The sequence below is a fragment of the Diplotaxodon limnothrissa genome, linkage group LG3, assembly GCF_057381915.1.
Source record: "Diplotaxodon limnothrissa isolate DT_005_m linkage group LG3, D_limnothrissa_male_GT1.1, whole genome shotgun sequence".
In the NCBI taxonomy this organism is placed as follows: Eukaryota; Metazoa; Chordata; class Actinopteri; order Cichliformes; family Cichlidae; genus Diplotaxodon; species Diplotaxodon limnothrissa.
The window spans coordinates 28507469-28527420 of record NC_140598.1 but is presented as its reverse complement, the minus strand read 5'-3'; the positions used below and the strand labels follow the sequence as shown (position 1 = coordinate 28527420).

At 40.8% G+C, this 19952-nt stretch overlaps 1 protein-coding gene across 1 annotated transcript; it reads right to left on the bottom strand.

Annotated features, from left to right (window-relative positions):
* Positions 1-387: 387 nt before the first annotated feature.
* LOC146635226 (uncharacterized) lies at positions 388-13783 on the bottom strand. The gene is made up of 8 exons (XM_085350058.1): positions 13680-13783; positions 13409-13539; positions 12273-12278; positions 12113-12202; positions 10400-10467; positions 1036-1336; positions 666-797; positions 388-560 (listed from the first exon to the last, which is right to left on the bottom strand). The coding sequence occupies exons 1-8, from the start codon at positions 13781-13783 to the stop codon at positions 388-390; spliced, it is 1005 nt and encodes a 334-aa protein (XP_085206184.1).
* Positions 13784-19952: the final 6169 nt, after the last annotated feature.

The window sequence follows — 19952 nt, the reverse complement described above, 5'->3', positions numbered from 1 at the left end:
GTTTTTTTTTGTCTTTGTGTTTTTGTCTGTTTTATTGTTATTAATAATTATATTTATTATTATGTAATATATATCAACAAATATTTTTATTTCAGCTGTTTGCTGAGGAGAAGGAGGATGAAGTTCATTTTCAACTGTCAGAGCCTTGTGAATTTTGTTTTAGTTGCTCTTTACATTTTCTGTGGATGAATAAAACAAAAACAAGAAAAAGCACAGCAGAAACTGACAGGCCAACAATGTGCCCAACAAATACATTCTCGTTCCTCTGTGAGTCCTCCTGTCTGACCTGCAGGTGAGAAACAGGTGTGAGGTGTCAGCTGTCAGGTAGGTGATGAGTGAAGAACAGAACAGAATCCATTTCCTCTTCAAACTGCTGTCAGACATTATCTACTGCACTCTGCAAACTAGTTCATTCTCAAGTGTCAGAGTGACATCAGGGATCCTTGTGGAGTGTCCATGAGAGTTATTCGCTTTTGAGTCATTTCTGTCTCTGTGTTCATCAGCAGGAGATTCAGAATTCCGAAGGCTGTCAGCAAGAGGACGATGTGAGTCCTGACTTTGTGGTTTATCTTTTCTGAAGATCCAAACACAGACAAAGGCAACACCAACGCCAACAAGGAAAAAAGCACCTAGAAGACCAGCTTTTAGTCCAAATTAATCTTGATTCTGTTGTTGATGTGCTCTGTAGATCAAAAAACCAACAACAGCAGCAACAAAAATCAGACCAGCTATCAGCCCATAATGTCTATTAACGCCATCCTCCTTCCCTCCATCCTCTGTGTGTCCTCCTGTCTGACCTGCAGGTGAGAAACAGATGTGAGGTGTCAGCTGTCAGGTAGGTGATGAGTGAAGAACAGAACAGAATCCATTTCCTCTTCAAACTGCTGTCAGACATTATCTACTGCACTCTGATCACATCACTCAGACCAGCTGCTTTCTACAAAGTCTCATCAACAACATCTTTAGAAACAAACATCAACAACCAGGAAGCAGCTTCACCTCTGATCACACACACACTCAACTCTACTCACTCACCTGGAGGATCAACAACACTCAGGGTGATGATGCTGATGGGGTCAGTCTTCAGATTAGCTCTCTTCCTGCGGTTTGTTCTTCTCCTGAAGACACGACACTCGTATGTTCCAGCATCATCAATCGTCACATCCTTCAGAATCAGAGACACGTCTCCATCCTTCATCTGTCTGTCCTGCAGATCCACCCGGTTCTTAAAAGATGGATGCTGGTGATCTGGATCCAGCTGCTTATCCCGGTACATTAGGACACTTTCGTTGCCCAGGTCAGCTCTGCTCCACTCTACCACTATGATGGGGATGTTGTTGTCTCGAGCTCGACACGGCAGAGTGACGTTCTGTCCAGCTGTGATGTTTTTCTGGTCTGAAAGAGAGAAAGTGACACAAAGCAGAGAGGTTAAAGGGATCAAAGTACAATTACTAACTTCTGGCAGGGTCTATAGCATGACTGTGAAGATTAAAACTGTTCTTTTACATACGTTCAACTTAATAGTAAAAGAAAAAAAAATCTTTCCTGCACTTGCGTATTTATACTTGCGGGCTGATACTGAAACATTCAATCTGTAGTGTGTCCCCGTTGATGAAGACATCAGAAAATCGATGTGTAACCTCACTGATTTGAAGGAAATGTGAATAAGATTATCACTAAAAGAAACAGAAGAAAGTAAACTGGCAATCAAATGAAACAGCTGATGAGATTATTTCTCCTTCTGGTGAGATGAGCTTTCATAGGATTACCTCACACCGCAGAGTGTTTTTCAAAGGCTTTTCTTTAAAAAAAAAAAAACAATCTATGTTTATTCATTTATTTATTCTATAGATAAGTCATTAGATTAAAAAAATGTCAATAGATTAAATGGCTCCCCCCCATCTGGTATGTCAGTGAAATTCAGATTTATTTATTCATTTTCTTGTTCTTACGCCGCTTCATAATGCAATTGATTGAGTTTTCATAGGGAAATTTGTTTGCTCCTGCTCTTCAGGAACATGAGCAGTATCAATAAATGTTTGAACTCAGCATTACTGGTCAGAGGGCCCGGTGGCGCCAGTGTCCGGCAACCTCGCCTCTGTCAGTGCGCCCCAGGGCAGCTGTGGCTACAATGTAGTGTAAAGCGCTTTGGGGTCCTTAGAGACTAAGTAAAGCGCTATACAAATACAGGCCATATACCATTTATTCTGTGACATGAAGTGCAACTAAAAATGTCAGTGCAGAAAAGAACAAAACAGAAACATCTTTTTATGAAATTGTTTTATTTATATATATATATATATATATATATATATATATATATATATATATATATATATATATATATATATATATATATATATATATATATATATATATATATATATATATATATATATATATATATATATATATATATAAAAAAAAAAAAACACCCAGCACGCCCCTGCGGGCGGTTTATCCTTCAAGCTCGGGTCCTCTACCAGAGGCCTGGGAGCTTGAGGGTCCTGCGCAGTATCTTAGCTGTTCCCAGGACTGCGCTCTTCTGGACAGAGATCTCCGATGTTATTCCCGGGATCTGCTGGAGCCACTCGCCTAGCTTGGGAGTCACCGCACCTAGTGCTCCGATTACCACGGGGACCACCGTTACCTTCACCCTCCACATCCTCTCGAGCTCTTCTCTGAGCCCTTGGTATTTCTCCAGCTTCTCGTGTTCCTTCTTCCTGATATTGCTGTCATTCGGAACCGCTACATCGATCACTACGGCCGTCTTCTTCTGTTTGTCTACCACCACTATGTCCGGTTGGTTAGCCACCACCATTTTGTCCGTCTGTATCATTAACAAGACTGGCTACGGATACCGACTACGGAACGGAGCAGTTGTCAGCCACCTCCTGTACATGGATGACATCAAGCTGTATGCCAAGAGTGAACGAGACATCGATTCACTGATCCACACTACCAGGCTATACAGCAATGACATTGGAATGTCGTTCGGACTGGAGAAGTGTAGTCGGATGGTAACAAAGAGAGGGAAGGTAGTCAGAACTGAGGGGATTGAACTACCAGAAGGCAACATTGCAGACATAGAGGACAGTTACAAGTACCTGGGGATCCCGCAGGCAAATGGGAACCATGAAGAGGCCGCTAGAAAGGCTGCAACCACCAAGTACCTGCAGAGGGTCAAGCAAGTCCTGAGGAGTCAGCTGAATGGTAAGAACAAGATCCGGGCCATCAACACATACGCCCTGCCCGTGATCAGATACCCTGCTGGGGTAATAGGCTGGCCAAAGGAGGAGATAGAAGCCACTGACATAAAGACAAGAAAGCTCCTGACCATGCATGGAGGGTTTCACCCCAAGTCCAGCACCCTGAGGCTGTACGCTAAGCGGAAGGAAGGGGGCCGGGGACTGGTGAGTGTCAGCACCACAGTCCAGGATGAGACAAGGAACATCCAAGAATACATTGGGAAGATGGCCCCAACTGACCGAGTGCTCAGTGAATACCTCAGGCAGCAGAAACCCAAGAAAGAGGAGGGAGACGAGGAACCATCATGGAAGGACAGGCCCCTGCACGGTATGTACCACCGGCAGATAGAGGAGGTGGCTGATATCCAGAAATCCTACCAGTGGCTGGACAAAGCTGGACTGAAAGACAGCACAGAGGCACTAATCATGGCAGCACAAGAACAAGCTCTGAGTACAAGATCCATAGAGGCTGGGGTCTATCACACCAGGCAAGACCCCAGGTGCAGGCTGTGTAAAGATGCCCCAGAGACAATCCAGCACATAACAGCAGGGTGCAAGATGCTAGCAGGCAAGGCATACATGGAACGCCATAACCAAGTGGCCGGCATAGTGTACAGGAACATCTGTGCCGAGTATAACCTAGAAGTCCCGAGGTCAAAATGGGAGATGCCCCCAAGGGTGGTGGAGAATGACCGAAATATATATATATATATATATATATATATATATATATATATATATATATATATATATATATATATATATATTTTATAGGGTCTCACTCAGGATTTTACAATGGAAACAGAGAGTTGAGCTGTTTCGCTGTCTGATAAACTACAAACTCATGAACATGTGACTTTCTATATCTTCTCACACGTTATGAATGTCAGCTATAAAACAGATGTGAGGTATGATCTCCAGCTTTATTGTTTTAAGGTGACTCTTTATATATTTGCAATATTTTTTAGCTCAGCTTTAACCTAAAAGCCTTGAATAGTTTTACACCCTGCCATTATACAGCCTGAGACATGTGCAACTAATCTTTGGACCGACATGCCACTTTGAGGCTGAACAAATTTGTGATGCAAGTTGTTGAAACCAGGAAAAAAATGTGAGCAGCACCATGTGTCAGACTTCAGTGGAATAGGACACAAATTCATCTTGCTGAGCTTCACAAGTCAGAACCTCATAAGCTAATTAGCTTCACCACCAGCCCCAAAGTCATTTTAGTCCAAATTCGAAATTCATCAAACGTCCTCTGAGACGTCTGTTGTACGGAAGCGTAGAGCTGCCACCCAGGCAAAAGAAAAATACAAGTGTATCACGTTATAACGTGAAAAGTTTATTGTTCTAACAAGAACAGCTCAACGCTTCCGTACTGTTGAAAGCAAAGCGCCATACAGCAAGAACAGAATCAGAATCATCGTATTAGGCCAAGTTTTTGCACACAGACAAGGAATTTAATACACAAGCATACATCTTCTTCATACACAAGAAGGATATACATATAGGAGAACTGTTATTATTCTTAATAGCGGTAAACAGCCTGGCCCTGAGCCGAAAAGGAGATTTTAAATAGCCTAGTGTCAAAAAAAAAGTAATAAACAAACAAATAATAATAATCTCTGCTCTTTATTTAGTTATTAAAAACTGTGTTTAGGAAGCTCTGGAGCTAATGACAGACACAGACGATTTGTCTGTATTTTGTTTTGTTTGTTTTTTTAATCAAAAATGTTCACATAGAACAAACAGAAGCTGTTAATAAAAATAGTTTTCAGCTTACCTTTAGAAGCTAAAATACGAAGCTCCATCATACCGAAAGTCATAATAATAACAACAACAAGACTAAATAAGTTGGTCATAATCACGGCTGTGTAGGAGCAACTGTACATTTATACTCGCCTGCGGATTGATACAGAAACATCCGATCGATATGTTTCGCCTTATTGATCAGGATATTAGAAGATCGATGTGTAACCTCACTGATGTAAAGTAAATCTGTCTTTAATTACCAAGAAATAGAACAGAAGAAAATAACACAGACAAAAAGATCAAGTCTAAGTCTCATTTAATATGGGAACTATTTCTCCTTCCGCCGAGATGTGTGTCCCAGGAAACACGCCACACAGCCGAGGCTTTCACTAAAAAACCTTTGAAAGAAAGAAATCATCGAGAAAAAAAAAAAACAATATTTATTTACTTTAGCCTCTAAGGACTTGTATTAAAAATGCCATTACGGAAGGATTTTAAATATTAAAAGATGAATATTATTCATCTTTTTTAATACACCGCCTCCTAGAGCCTGGCATGTTTCAGTGAAATCCAGATTTATTTATTAATTTTCTCGTCCTTTACCTTCTTTGCAAATCTTTTTCTGATTGACTTCATAGAGAAATTCCAACAGTCACTTTGGTCCTGTGATACTTAGTAATAATAAACTAAAATTCTTAATTCGTTTAATTAATTAATAATTAATTCGAAAATTCGTTTCTTGTTCAAGCAGCAAAGCCAGACTGTGACTTTAGACCTGACTTTTCAAAATTACTTTCCATACTTAAAAAAGGTTCTCTGAAGGTTCTTAAAAAGGTTCCCTCAGATCTGAGGGAAATCGAGGAAACTACTGACCAGCATTTATTCACCAAGGACACCGCAGAGGTCAATGGATTTCACTTCTCATCTAAATATACATATATGTGTGGGTGTGTGTGTGTGTTCAGAGTTTTCATCAGAGCCAGAGATCAGCTAGTCTTCACTGAACCACCAGTCCCACCACGTTATACAATATGATGCATCCATCCACTCTCTTCTATTTATCCTTGTCAGGGTTACAGGGTACACCCTGGACAGATCGCCAGTCTGTCGCAGGGCTAACAGACAAAGACAGACAACCATTAACATCACATTCAAACATTCAAATTTAGAGTTACCAATTATTCTAACTGCATTTCTATAGACTATGGGAGGAAGCTGTGCATCTGTGCAGGTTTCATTTGAATATATTGTGTAGATAAAGAAAGCTAATATTCAGATTTAATGTCAGCAGTTTTTAACAAATTAGTTTTTTTTTTATTTCAGATATAAAGAAACTTGTCAGAAATGTTTGCTCTGTATTTGATTTTTAATAAGTAAAGATTAGCTGTAAGATAAAACTGATGGACTCTTTTTAAGCCTTTAAGCTTCTCTTTGAGATCTGGAGCTGAGCTCAGGTGGTTTGTTCATCTCTCTGGAACTGGAAGAGCAGGATTTCAGTGAAATTACTGTGGTCATGGGTAATGCTGCAAAGCTCTATCACGTTTCCACAGAAAAGAAACCAAACATATATCCTCATGAGAAATAAAGAGAAAGAAAGAAACATAGACAGATTTATGATAAGATCTACAGAGCAAGCCAAGCACGAACACAACATAGCATTGATGAGCATTGAAAAAGAGTAATAATGAAACATTTAAATGTTAAAATAAAACCCTTTCTTGCAGAGTGACAAAGAAGCTTTTACCTTTAGTGAGACATTTACACAGCTTTCAGGACACCACAGTTATTACTGCGTGTAGTATGTAGGATGTAGTAGAGTTGGAACTCTTTTCGAAACCTTTTCTAACATCAGCTACAGTCACACTTTTGCATAAGTACACAGTTATGACTGAGGCCATGATCAAATGTTCAAATAAACTGTGTCTGCTTCATCTCAGTGAGTGATGAGGTGTGATAAGGAGGGTCTAACACGAAGTCACAACAGTGTCCGAGCCAGATGTGACTCATTTCTTACACAACTTTAGGGACAGTAGGGGGCTGCACTCATTACTGCATTTGACTTTATATTCAGGTGAGTGTGAGAAACAAACTCATCAATAAACTGTTGAACTGCATGCCAGTGAAACAAAGACATTTTACTGTGTGTGTCAGAGAAGATGAATGTTTCAGCGCTTCTCTTTACATTTCCCGTAAATACACTGACATTCCTCTGTGTGTGTGTGTGTGTGTGTGTGTGTGACACTGACTCAACTGTCACCCCCTTTTCTCCTGCACAGCCACTGCACATCTATGAAGGAGTATGAGAATAATAAAACTTTTTTTTCTTTTTTTTAAATGTCACTTACACTCTATACAAATCTGGCTCCACTCTGCAGCCATTTGACCCTCCAGTAATAACACAAGAGAGCAGACCTGTTCAGTCTCTCTCATAGGTGTAGTTGCTGTAGTTGATGTTTTTTTCTTTGAGCATTTCTTTAATGTTTCCTTTTCCTTTTCGTCACCATTGATTCGTCTTGTTGATGGTTTTCGTTTGGTTTAGCAGCTTTGCCCGAAGTTATTTTATTTCTTTTATTGAAATTCAGTTTAAGTTTTTAATCTGTTTTAACTCTTTTTCAAACGAATGTATAGTTAGTTTCATATATTCCATAACATGTTTACAGGCACTTACAGGGATTTGTAAAATATCCAGATTTGAGGAAATATAGACAAAATTTGGGTATGATTGATTGTTTTATTTATTCATTCATTTAAATATAAGCAGAATACTGGAGGCAATCAAAACTAACACTCATTCACAGAAGAATTTTACTGGATGTGACTGAACTGGTCAGAAAAGAAATCAAGGGTCAAGGATCAAGAACACAAGAAGCATGATGGCGAAATCCTGTCTGCCATGCCTGCACATAGGTACTCTGTAATGGTCCTCTCTCTCTTTTCTGTGCTTACATTTCATTATCACACCATTTTTGTACTTCCTTGTTTGTATGTGATGTTAGTCTAAAGTTCCCTTATTTATTTATTTATTTACATACATCTATTTAGATTTATTCATTCTGTTGTTGTTTATTAATATTGTATCTGCTGGAATAAAAGCTAAATATAATTTAAGATAAGTGGAGTAGCTGTCGCAATCCTAGTTTTCTGAATGTGCTTTTAGGGTGCTATATTATACACGTGTGTACAGAATTAGGGACATGGTGCTGCAGAGACTGCTGTTGCCTCACAGTCAGCAGGTTTTGTGGTTTGAATCTATCGAGCCTTTCAATGTGGAGTTTCTCCTTGTGTGGATTCTCTCTGGACACTCCAGCTTCCTCCCACAGTCCAAACACACACGTTACGTTTACAAACTCCTAAAGTGGCTGTATAGCTGTGGATGTGTGCTGACCCTGCCAAATGGATCAGATTCAAGGTTCAAGATTCTTTATTTGTCACATGCATAGTTTTACAAGTACAACACACAGTGAAATGTCACTCAGATGTCACAACATACCCAACATGTGGCCCATGAGGTGGATCTGTGGCTGAGGAAAAGCAGGCAGATTTAAAACCACCACTCACTGCTGTTTGGTGTTTTTATGATGTTTTTATTTTTTCATTTTTACTCTTTTTTTTTTTACATTTTTTCTCATGGATTTAAGATCTGGGCTGGTTTAATGTAGAAAAAGATTATAGAAACAGTTTCACAACAGCAAAAACAGAATCTATTCTACTTTTGTTGGTTGAACATATCCTCTGTCACACTAATAAACAGCGGAGGCGGTGAATGGTAAATGGCCTGTATTTATATAGCGCTTTACTAGTCCCTAAGGACCCCAAAGCGCTTTACATATCCAGTCATCCACCCATTCACACACACATTCACACACTGGTGATGGCAAGCTACATTGTAGCCACAGCCGCCCTGGGGCGCACTGACAGTGGTGAGGCTGCCGGACACTGGCGCCACCGGGCCCTCTGACCACCACCAGTAGGCAACGGGTGAAGTGTCTTGCCCAATGACACAACGACCGAGACTGTCCAAGCCGGGGCTCGAACCGGCAACCTTCCGATTACAAGGCGAACTCCCAACTCTTGAGCTACGAAGCTGAACTTTAAACTACAACCGTCTTTGCGTGTGAGAAACAAACTCATCCATAAGTTGTTGAACTGCATGCCAGTGAAACAAACACATTTTTACTGCCTTACAGAGAGATGAATGTTTTTCTATTCCTCTTTACATTTCCCGTAAATTCACACCTCAAGCTGACAGTACTCAATTCTTTTATTCTGTTAATACTTTTTAAAAGTAGAACTGATAATGCACACAACCATACAGGTACATAACAATCGCATAACAGAAGAAAACAGAAATCATGCCATACACTGACATTTGAATAAAGAATCACACATGCCACCTGTATAAGTGTGGATCTGTGGCTGATTCAAGGCAGTGAAAACAAAGAAAAGTTTTTCAAGGCCACTCAAACAGATTTCTGATGAAACAGTTCACCCACAGAGTCTTTGATCAAATAAAACAAACAAGAACATTTAAATGTGGCTGAAATATCACTTGGCCTCCACACTTGAAATCTTAAACACACTTATTAAATTAATGAGCTACAAATAGTCACAGATTTTAGTCAAAAAGATCAGTATCATCTATTTAACATCGCATGTTCTACAGACAGGACAAATGATCTATAACTTTAATTGTTGATGTTTAAAGATCAGCTTGAGGATAAAAGTGATCGAGTGTTTTTCACCCCTCAGTGCTTCAGTTTGTCTCTGTGTGTTTTTCATCTGCTGTTGCCTGGAGCTGAATTCAGATGGCTTCTGCCAGTTTGGAACTGGATCAGCAGGTTTTCAGTGAGACCTACAGGAACATGATCACGTGCTGCAAACACCGATCACATGTGTTTTTCACCTCGCCAAACCGCTTGCTCATAGGGTCATGTGATTGTTGACATTTTCTCTGTACTCTTCTTGGATCTTTACCTTACAATATAAAGCGCCTTGAAGCAACCAGTGTTGTGATTTGATGGCTTTCCTATGGTGGCCCCTAGAGAGAAAGCATGTACAAACTCCAAAACACAACGGAAGTGCTCCAGGACACTAGGGGCAGTGTTGAGCTTGATTTGCAAAATAAATGGAAAGTTTGTTGGAAACACATATAGTTGGATGCCAAAAACACCTGCAAAGATAGAACAACCACACTCATATATATTCAAAAAATTTACCTGTTACTACCAGACACCAAATCCGGTCGTTGATACTTTCTGGCTTGTGCAGCCACTAGTAACAAAAGTTCATCACTGCCCCTTAAAAGACTGATGCTGGTTTTCTATTTCAAACATCTTGTTCCGAAAAACAAAGATGTGTTCTGCCTCCAGGTCAGATCTGCTTCACTCTAAAACCATGATGTTGTTGTTTTGGGCTCGACATGTCAGATTGACGTTCTGTCCAGACTCAGCTGTGATGTTTCTTTGGGCTGAAAAAGGAAACACAGAGCAGAGAAGTTAAAGGATCAAACATCACTTCTACAGCAATGAAGATGTTGATGACCCTCAACTAGAGACCAGTGGTCTGTACTGAACCAAAGGAGATTCAGAACAAACAAATTTCTGATATCTGGCAGACTGACGTTTGTTAATAGAGACACCCTCAAAGAATCCTCAACTGAAATCTGATAACTCAGTAACAGGTGTTTCCTACTCATATGTCAAATTAGCCAATCAAAAACAAGCACATACATATGAACCAATCACGTTTCTGCACTGACTCAGTGGAGGTATACACAACAGTTTCAACTACGACAGATGTTTTGGGGCAGACTGCTGATTTAGTGATTACATACATGCTGTTATGGTTTTCTTGTCATTCATAGAAAAGCACTGTTTCAGGCACAGCTGGCTGCCGGCGGAGCTCACGGGCAGGTCACTGCAGCTCCCCCTGGCTTCTGCTCCGCGGCTGCTGAATGAGCCCTCATCTGGGACTCTCCTCAGCTCTTACTAGAACAGTGGCGCGGCTGCCCCTCTGTGGGTCTTCCTTGGTCTCTTGTGCTCTGGGGGCCTCTGGATGTCTGGAGTTTTGATCTCCTCCATACCTGCTTGATACCATAGAGGACAGGGCTGTGGCTCCCCACACTCCCTAGCAGATCATTACATGGAGAAACCTTTGGAATGCAAGCATGCTGATCCACACAGGTATGTACACAGGTGTACGCATGGGTATTCACAGACGTGGACTACAGCTTTCTTGGCTGCTGCCTCAAAGCACACTGTGCGCTGTCTATCTTGCGTGCTGCACAATATCGTTTATTATTTAGTAATTATTGATATCTATTGCTAGCTAGTTTATTGTGATGGTGCTTTTTTTTTTCTTATTATGTTGCTCTTTGTTGTTTGCTTTCTCTTCGGTTTTTTTTTCTCTCCATACATGTGACCCAGGTGTTTTGTTTTTTTTGTTTGTTTGTTTGTTTGTTTTCTCTCTTCCCCCCCTTCTCACTGTCTTTTCTCCCCTTTGGTTTTCTTTCTCTCCCTCTCTTTCATTCTTTCTCCCTGTCCTATCCCACAGTCATGTCTGTCCCGTTTGTAACAACTGAAAATAAAATAAACTCATAATTATAATAAAGGTCAATCAAATGGACCAATATGGCAAGCCCACGATGATCCACTTGATAAAATAAATCCGCTTGGCATCTTTCTTGGCCTTAAGACAACAATTCTGATGGCTATAGATCCAAACGGGACACAAAAAAAAAAAGAAAAAAAAAAAAGAAAAGAAAAGCACTGTTTCCAATCAATAAAAACAGCATCTGTCTGCAGCCAGCTGTGTGACAGTCTATAAAAAAACAAAGAGATACGATCTCTTCACACAGCTCTGACCATCTGGTGGTTGGAACAATAACCTCTCAAGGAATCCAATCACCAGTTTTAAAATGTTAAATTACACTAATATGAATTCCTCTTATAATTTTCTGAAACGTAACTGAACTAAAAGAGAATTAAAAATAAATAAATACGAGAAAACACCAAAGTATTAAGAGTGTTTGTAAGAGGCTCAGCAGCTACTAACAACCAGCAGACTGTTTGTAGAAAGTTCAGTCAGAGCAAATAAAGCTGGATTCTACTTACCTTTGGAGCCTGAGACAAGACCCTGGAGTAATAGGAGAACCATGAATATGCACAAGATGTTGGGTGCAGAAAGTCGATATAAGTTACGAACTGCAGCATGAAACATGATGATATACAGAACAGATATGCAGAATAGTGTCTGCTGATATTATTTTCTCACCTGTTCCTGAATCAGCACAAACCCACAGAGTCAGAAAACTCTCCTTGAACCTTCAAATGCCTTTGATCCATAGCGGAAGGCTGCTGCCATCTACTGGTAATGCGGGTGTATTACGACAGGATTACAAAATAAAAAGATCGAGACTTTAAAAGTCTCTAAATTATAACATAAAAAGTTAGTCATTAAAATTACTTTATTAGCTATTGATAATTTGATTTATTATTGATATTTATAATAATGTGGCACAAAATATTCTTTTTCTTTGTTGAACAGTAATGCTCTGAAAACAACTGAAGTAAAACAATTTAGTGTGATTCCTTCATAACCAACTTCAGCTTTAGACATTTAACTTGACTTTTCACGCACAAATTTCTGCCCCTGCTGATGCTTGTGCACAAGGAGGTGCCAACATATACATACATATGCATGTACTTGAACTGTGGTAAAAAGTCAGAGTACCTGCAGAGAACCAGACACAGCAGACACAGAGAGAACATGCATGAATATTTTCACATAGAAAAACCCCAGTCATGATTTTGCTGTGAGGCAACAATGTTAACATGTCATCGTGCTGCCTTCATTGCACTTTCTGTTTATTCATTTTTACTCAAGTCCTCAATATTGTTGTTTCTTAAATGCTCAGACACTGTACACATATATTTTTCTTGATGAATATTGTACATGCTTCTTTATTTGACCATTAAACACATTGATATCAGTGTTGTAAAGAAATTACAATTATTAGTCCTTTCCCTACTGTTATCTATACCTGAGACAGAGACTGTTATTCATGCTTTTATTTCATTTCTGTGTCGCGTCCAACAAAGAAAACATCATTTTGAAGTTCGCGGACGACACTGCAGTGATCGGTCGCATCACTGTAGGGGACGGCTTATAGGAGAGAGGTGGCTGGTCTGGTGTCATGGTGTGAGGACAACAACCTCACCCTCAACACTGACAAGACAAAGGAGATGATTGTGGACACAAGAACAGGAGGCCTCACCCACCCCTGTTTATCCTTGAAGTGGAGAGGGTGAGCAGCTTTAGGTACCTGGGTGTCTACATCTCTGAGGACCTCACCTGGACACTGAACACCACACAGCTGGTCAAGAAGGCTCAGCAGCAGCTGCATTTACTGAGGAGGCTGATGAAATCTGGTATCTTGGCCAAGATCCTCAGCAGGTTCTCCAGCTGCACCGTGGAGAGCACACTGACCAGCTGCATCACTGCATGATACGGCAGCACTACTGCTATGGACCGCAAACGCCTGGAGAGAGTGATAACAACTGCGGAGAAGATCATCAGAACTCCGCTGCCCTCTCTGCAGAGCATCTACCATCACAGAGTCCAGAGGAGAGCTGCCTCCATCCTCAAAGACCCCACACACCCCCATCATGGACTGTTCACTTTCTGCCCTCAAGACGAAGGTTTAGAAGTGTGAAATCCAGAACATCCAGACTCACTAACTCCTTCTTCCCCACTGCTGTCAGAATCTTGAACAGCTGACCCATTTTGAACAGTAATAATTATTTTTTTGCATCATCTTAACATATTAAGCCACCTATAGCTCTTTTGCACACATCTGTTTCAAATCTCCATATTTTGTCTCCTTTTCTGTCTTCAGCTATTTATTTGTACTATTTGTATTTATATGTTTTTCTATTTCTATTGTAAATATTAATCGGCATCTGTGGGTGGACAGCAAAGAATACATTTCATTGCACAAAGAAATGCCTTTCTCTTGTGACACATGACAATAAACAATCTTGAATCTATCCTTGACTACTGTTTCTCGGTCTTCTCCTGCCTCAGTAAACCCTCCCTGCTTTGGCTGCTGTCATGGTCCTGAGTCTGTCGACTCAGTGTTTTGTGTTTCCTTATGCTTTTGTTTATTCGGATTATGTATTCCATTATTATTTGCCATTTGTTAGGTTTGTGTTCTATGCCTGCCCTGGTCCCACCTTCCGGGTTCCCCCTGTCTGCCCATGATGTCATTATGTCTGCTTATGAGTCTGCGTCTGTCTGGATCTCTGTGTCTGTCGTGTGCTTCCTGTTTTATTTTGTAGGTCTCTGTCTTATGTGAGTGCGTTCAGCTTTGTGCTCTCCCTGGCTCGTCAGTGTAATCAGCGTCAGCTGTGTCTCCCAGCTGTTTCCCCTCGCTCCGTTCACCTCTTGTATTTAGTGTCTGCGTCTTCCGTTACTCGTTGTCACGTCGTACCCTAACGTTAACTGTGTGATCCGTCTGCTATGGATCCTTTCCAAACGCCTTCGACGCTTGTGCCCTACCGGGGAAGATGGCAGTCAACTGGACCAGCGCAGACATGCTGCGGGACCGGATGCGCTGTCTACTCTCTCTTACCCTTTACCCGCCCCTGTTGCTTGTCTTGTGTTTCTATGGTGTATTGATAGTCATGTGCTTTTTGTGCTGAGGTGTTTTTTCTGTTATCAAACTGTTCTCCCACTAGGAGCTCAGTCTGAGTGGAGTTTTTTTTTCTCCTCCTCTTACCTCATGTTATGTATTTTCGTTGTTTTTTTTTCCTATCAGCCTACCTTTCTGACATGTCTCCCCAATGTGATGTTTGTGTAAAGTTGGTCAGAAGGTTCCTTTGTAAGTGCGCATGCGCCATTAGCGTGCTGCCTGCTGTAACCCTAATTTCCTTCGGGATTAATTAAGTATTCTGATTCTGATTCTGTCTGCTTAGTTAGTTTTGTATTCTCAGTTTAGTTAACCCTTTAAGACCTACCATAGAACCAAGTCCACCAGAGCTTATATTATATTTTTACATGCTGTGGAACCATTTTTGGGAGCATTTCAAGTTGCTATACATCAATACAACCATTATAGCCCAGATTTTAATAATATGTCTGCATTAAGTGCATAGTAATTACATAAATTGCAAAAAAGTGCAATAAACTACAAAAAAATTGAAAATCGTTTTTGCTTTTTTAACATATATTTGTAGTTAGAGATGTCTATTCCAACGTAGGAAGTGTTATGAACAGCTGATCGGATCGGCAAAGCGTGTTTCTGGAATATTATGTTTTTGTTCCTGCAAGCGCTTTTTATGCAGTGTTTGCAAAGCTATATGTGGAAGGAAACCGTGACCTAGGACAAGCTGATGGCATAAGATGTAAGTATAACTCCTCCGGTTTCATATGCAAAAAAATTTTTTGCGCTAGCTTATGTGGTTGCAGCGCTACTGGGATTTAAAAGTAGTTACGCAAAACAGAGCGTTCCCGCTCCGATCGGCTCTAAAGGGTTAAGTTTATTGTCTGTTACTGCCCAGCAATGAAGCTGAGTGTTTTGAGTTTACGTCTGCCACAGAGTTCTGCATTTTTGGGTCCTTCCTCCCTGCCTGCCTGCACACATGACAGCTGCAGCTTGTGCACAGCGGTGCTGGAAAGCTCCCTACCAGAACCTCCAAGCGCTCAAACCCTGCTAAACTCACTGTGCTCGATTTCCATTAAATTTAGATTGAGTTCTGTGGATTCATTCAAAAAAAGAGTTGAAATGGTTATTTTTGTAATAATAACATTTGAGTACCAATTTACTGTTGTTGTGTTTTTAAATCTCAGTTTTAATCCTACTGTTATGTTTTTATTTCAAGCACCTATATGACTGTCATAAGACACTTTATAAAGAAATGTAATGTAATATGTAGTACCGGAGGCTACCAGTAGATGGAAGCAGACTTTAAATCTGGATCAAGGTCATTTGAAGATTGAACTGTTTTCAGACTGTTGGGTTTGTGCTGACTCATGAAGTGGAAAAGAAGAAGTGCTTCAGAAGTCCAGTCTGAGTCACATGTTCATGAGTTTGACATTTATCAAAGACAAATCACACAACTTTTACACGACCACTGTCCAAAGGCCTCCACACACTCAGCTTACCAGTGAATGTGATGTTAACCATGTTAGCGTTTAGTTACCTGGGCCCTATTTCAGGAAGCCGGTTTAGTGCAAACTCTGAGTAAGTATACCCTGAGTGAACGAAAACTCAGGTTTTCAGTTTCACAAAGCGAGTTTAGATTAATTCTGAGTGAGTTACTATGACGACACACTCCGTGAAGCTAACCTGCCCCCTAGCAGGTTAGCTTCAACTAACCCTGACGTTCTCCGCCTCTGTGTCGGAAACCTGACTGTAGGAAGTGTCAGACATGGCGTGCCCCTTCCTTAAAGAGCCAGTAGATGTTGAAGCCCAAATTCTCCGCAGAGCTCTCCGCCGGGAGAGAGTGATTAGAGCGCGTTTTATCATTTCCTGATGATTTTCTGTGTGAACGTTACCGTTTTTCAGCACAATCTATAATTTATTTGAAGAACATCCTCAGGCCTAATATTGCTCATGTGACACATCGTGGACATCCTCTCAGTTCTGTACATATTATTTGTATTGTACTTCGTTTTTTTGCAAACGGGAGCTTTCTGTATAATATTGATGACGCTGAGCACGTTTCCAAGGCTACCGTCTGTCGGGCAGTCAGGAATGTTACAGTTGCACTGAAACGTCTCCTGTACTCGTTTGTGTTCCCCGGTCATAGACCCACAAGATTTATCAAAGAGAGATTCCACAAAATTGCAGGTATCAGGATGAACAAAACTTAATTCATGATGTGGTGATACTTGAACTACTACTTAAATTTTACATTTATTTTCACGGTTCCCAGGCGTGATTGGCTGTATAGATGGCACTCACATTCCAATCATTGCTCCTTCAGTAAATGAAGGAGACTATGTGAACAGGAAGTCTTTCCACAGCATTAATGTACAGGTACATAGTTCCCTGTAGCATTTCAAACTAACAAATTATTTCATTATAGTAATGGATGCTAATTTGTGTTCTCTGCACTGTGAAGACCATATGTGATGCTGCCAACATTATCACAAATGTGGAAGCCAAGTGGCCAGGCTCTGTTCATGACTCACAAATTTTTCGTGAATGTACACTGAGCACAAAATTTGGACATGATGAGTTGAAAATACTTTAAAATATATAAAGACCAATTGCTACAGGGACATTTGAACTGAAGTGTATCCTTCTGTCTTAGGAGAGTTCACTGGGTACTTGCTTGGTGATAGGGGGTATCCATGTTTACCCTATTTGCTTACCCCTTATCCTGACCCTGAACCGGGCCCACAGCAGCGATATAATCTGGCTCATTGCAGGACAAGAGCCAGAGTTGAAATCACTATCAGAATGCTTAAGGCCCGGTTCCAGTGCCTTCAAAGACTCAGGGTCACCCCAGAAAGGGCATGTGACATTATTGTAGCATGTGTGATTCTTCACAACATTGCCACAATTAGAGGAGAACACTGTCCTTCTGAACCAAACATCAGCAGTGATCCAAACCATGAACATCCTGACCCTCCCACGGACATACAAGATGGAAGCGCAGTCAGAGACACCATATGTCACAATCATTTCCTTTGACCCATCACCTCAACATGTTGAAAGAAGAATAAACAGATTTTATGTTCAACTGGCTTTATTGGTCGCCTGTATTTCCTGTACACAAAGTATTAATACGTATATTATTATGTTGTTCAAACACTGAAATAATTCGTCCATCTCTGACCACTTCACCCACCCTTAACTGATGTTCCAGCAGTAAAATCTCAATCTTGGTCTTTTGGATCTGCTGCTTGAAGTGTTCCATTTCCAAGTCGCATTTTTTTTATTTTCTTGATCAAATAGGTCTTGTACAGCTGCTTTACAGGGAGCTATTGAAACGCAGAAAATAGCATTGCCATTCATAGTACATGCCTTAGGTTGGTTGTAAATCAGTGCTGAACATCTTACTGAGGAAAGGTTTGTTGGAGAAGTGGCTGGACCCTTTTCCTCTTCATTTCCATCATCACTCTGTTAGAGACATAGAAAGTCCATGGTTTTATTATAGTACCACATTTTATTCAATTGTTATATTTTCCATTGTAAGATGTAAACCTCATAAAGTGTCTCTGTTGTTTCCTCCTCTGTAACAGCTGTCAATGTTTCTTCATTATTTTCCTGTAGTAAAGAAATTAACAACATTGCTGTTCTACTGTAAACTCATATAATCTGTGGAGTATTAAGAGTACTCACAACTGCATGTTGGTCTGGCTCAACAGGAGGCTGCACCAGATGCAGTACACCACCACCATCAACTGATAGAATATGAGGTTTATACAGGTCACTTATAACTTACAAGGGACCAAATGGCAATTAACAAACATATACCAATCACCTTACACTTCATTGTCATTATGCTCTCAAAGACAACCAAGACTGAGGGAAGGCAAAATCAGTAGGAAAATAACTTCACTACAAAATAATCCATTATGGTAAAGAGTTTATCAGATGAATGAGTAGCACTGCAAAGGTGACTGTGAAGAAAGGATGTATGCACATCATGTATTATTTTGAATTTACCTCTTATGTAGGCACTTGTGTCTTGCGGGGTTATTGACTCAGAGGATGTCCCCGCAGAGATGCCTTCGGCCACAGGGCGCCCACTGTTTTGGCTGAGGGCCAACTGCTCAGCCTCTGTGAGTGGTGGTGGTGGAGGACCCCCACCTGTTTTTCGGGCCTCCGCTTTTTTTCTGTTGGCTATAACGGGTCACATTTGAGCATACAGAGTAAGCAAATATTTACTTGTAATGTGCTCAGATAATTTCAATAAGTCCTTACTGTCACAGGCTGGGTCTCTGACCCAGCACTCTGAGTTTTCTTTGTATTTTTTGATATGTTGTTAGTTTTGTGTTATTTCCTATTTGCCTTTAGTTTAGGCAGTTATTGTTCCTGGGTTTTCTATGTTTGAGTTCTTGCATTATTCATCACGTATTTTGTATGTTAAGTTTGTGTTGTCATGTCTAGTTTTAGTGTTTCCTGTTTTATTCTGACAGTGTCATGTGTTCTTTGGTCATTGTATTTAGTTTCACTCCTCCTGGTCCTGTCATTAGATTCATGTCAGTCAGCTGTTTCCTCATGTGTCTCCACTTCCCCTGATCACCTCATGTGTGTATTTAAGCCTTCTGTTTTCTTCATGCCATTGTCAGTTCGTCTGTTTATTCTCACCAGAATCATGGTCATAGTCATAGTCTTAGCCTGTTTATTTTCCACCTCGGTCATAGTTATAGTTTTTGGTCTTAGTACCTTTAGTGTTTTGTTTCTTAGTGTTTTGTCAGTTCAGTGTTTTGTTTCTTAGTGTTTTGCCTGTTTGCTTTGGTCTCTTGGTTTATTTCCTGCCGTCATCGCAATAAAGGTTCACTTTTCTGTTAATCATTACTATTCCTCATCATCATCTGCTTTTGGGTCCTGCTTCCGCACACATCGGCGCACCCCGCCGTGACAGAACGAACTGACCAGTCATGGACCCAGCGGATTCTGCTCTCACCGAGTGTCTGGAGGAGACTGCTCGGATCCAAGCGATCCTCGACCGCTTCTTTACAGCGCCCGATTTAAAGAGCAAGCTGGTAATGATTAACGCTGCTGAAGCTATTATGGAGAGGGATCCCCGCCTTCTCCAGCTCCCGGACTCACCTGCCATAGTTGATGCCTTTACGAGGATAAAGGAGATGCTGCAGGCCCAGGGACTGTCGAGTCAGGAAATGGCTTCCAGCACCCACCAGTCACAACAACCCCACAATCAGTCATCTCCATTGCTGCCTCCGGAACCTGAGTGTGTTCGTGTCGGTTCGCTGAGA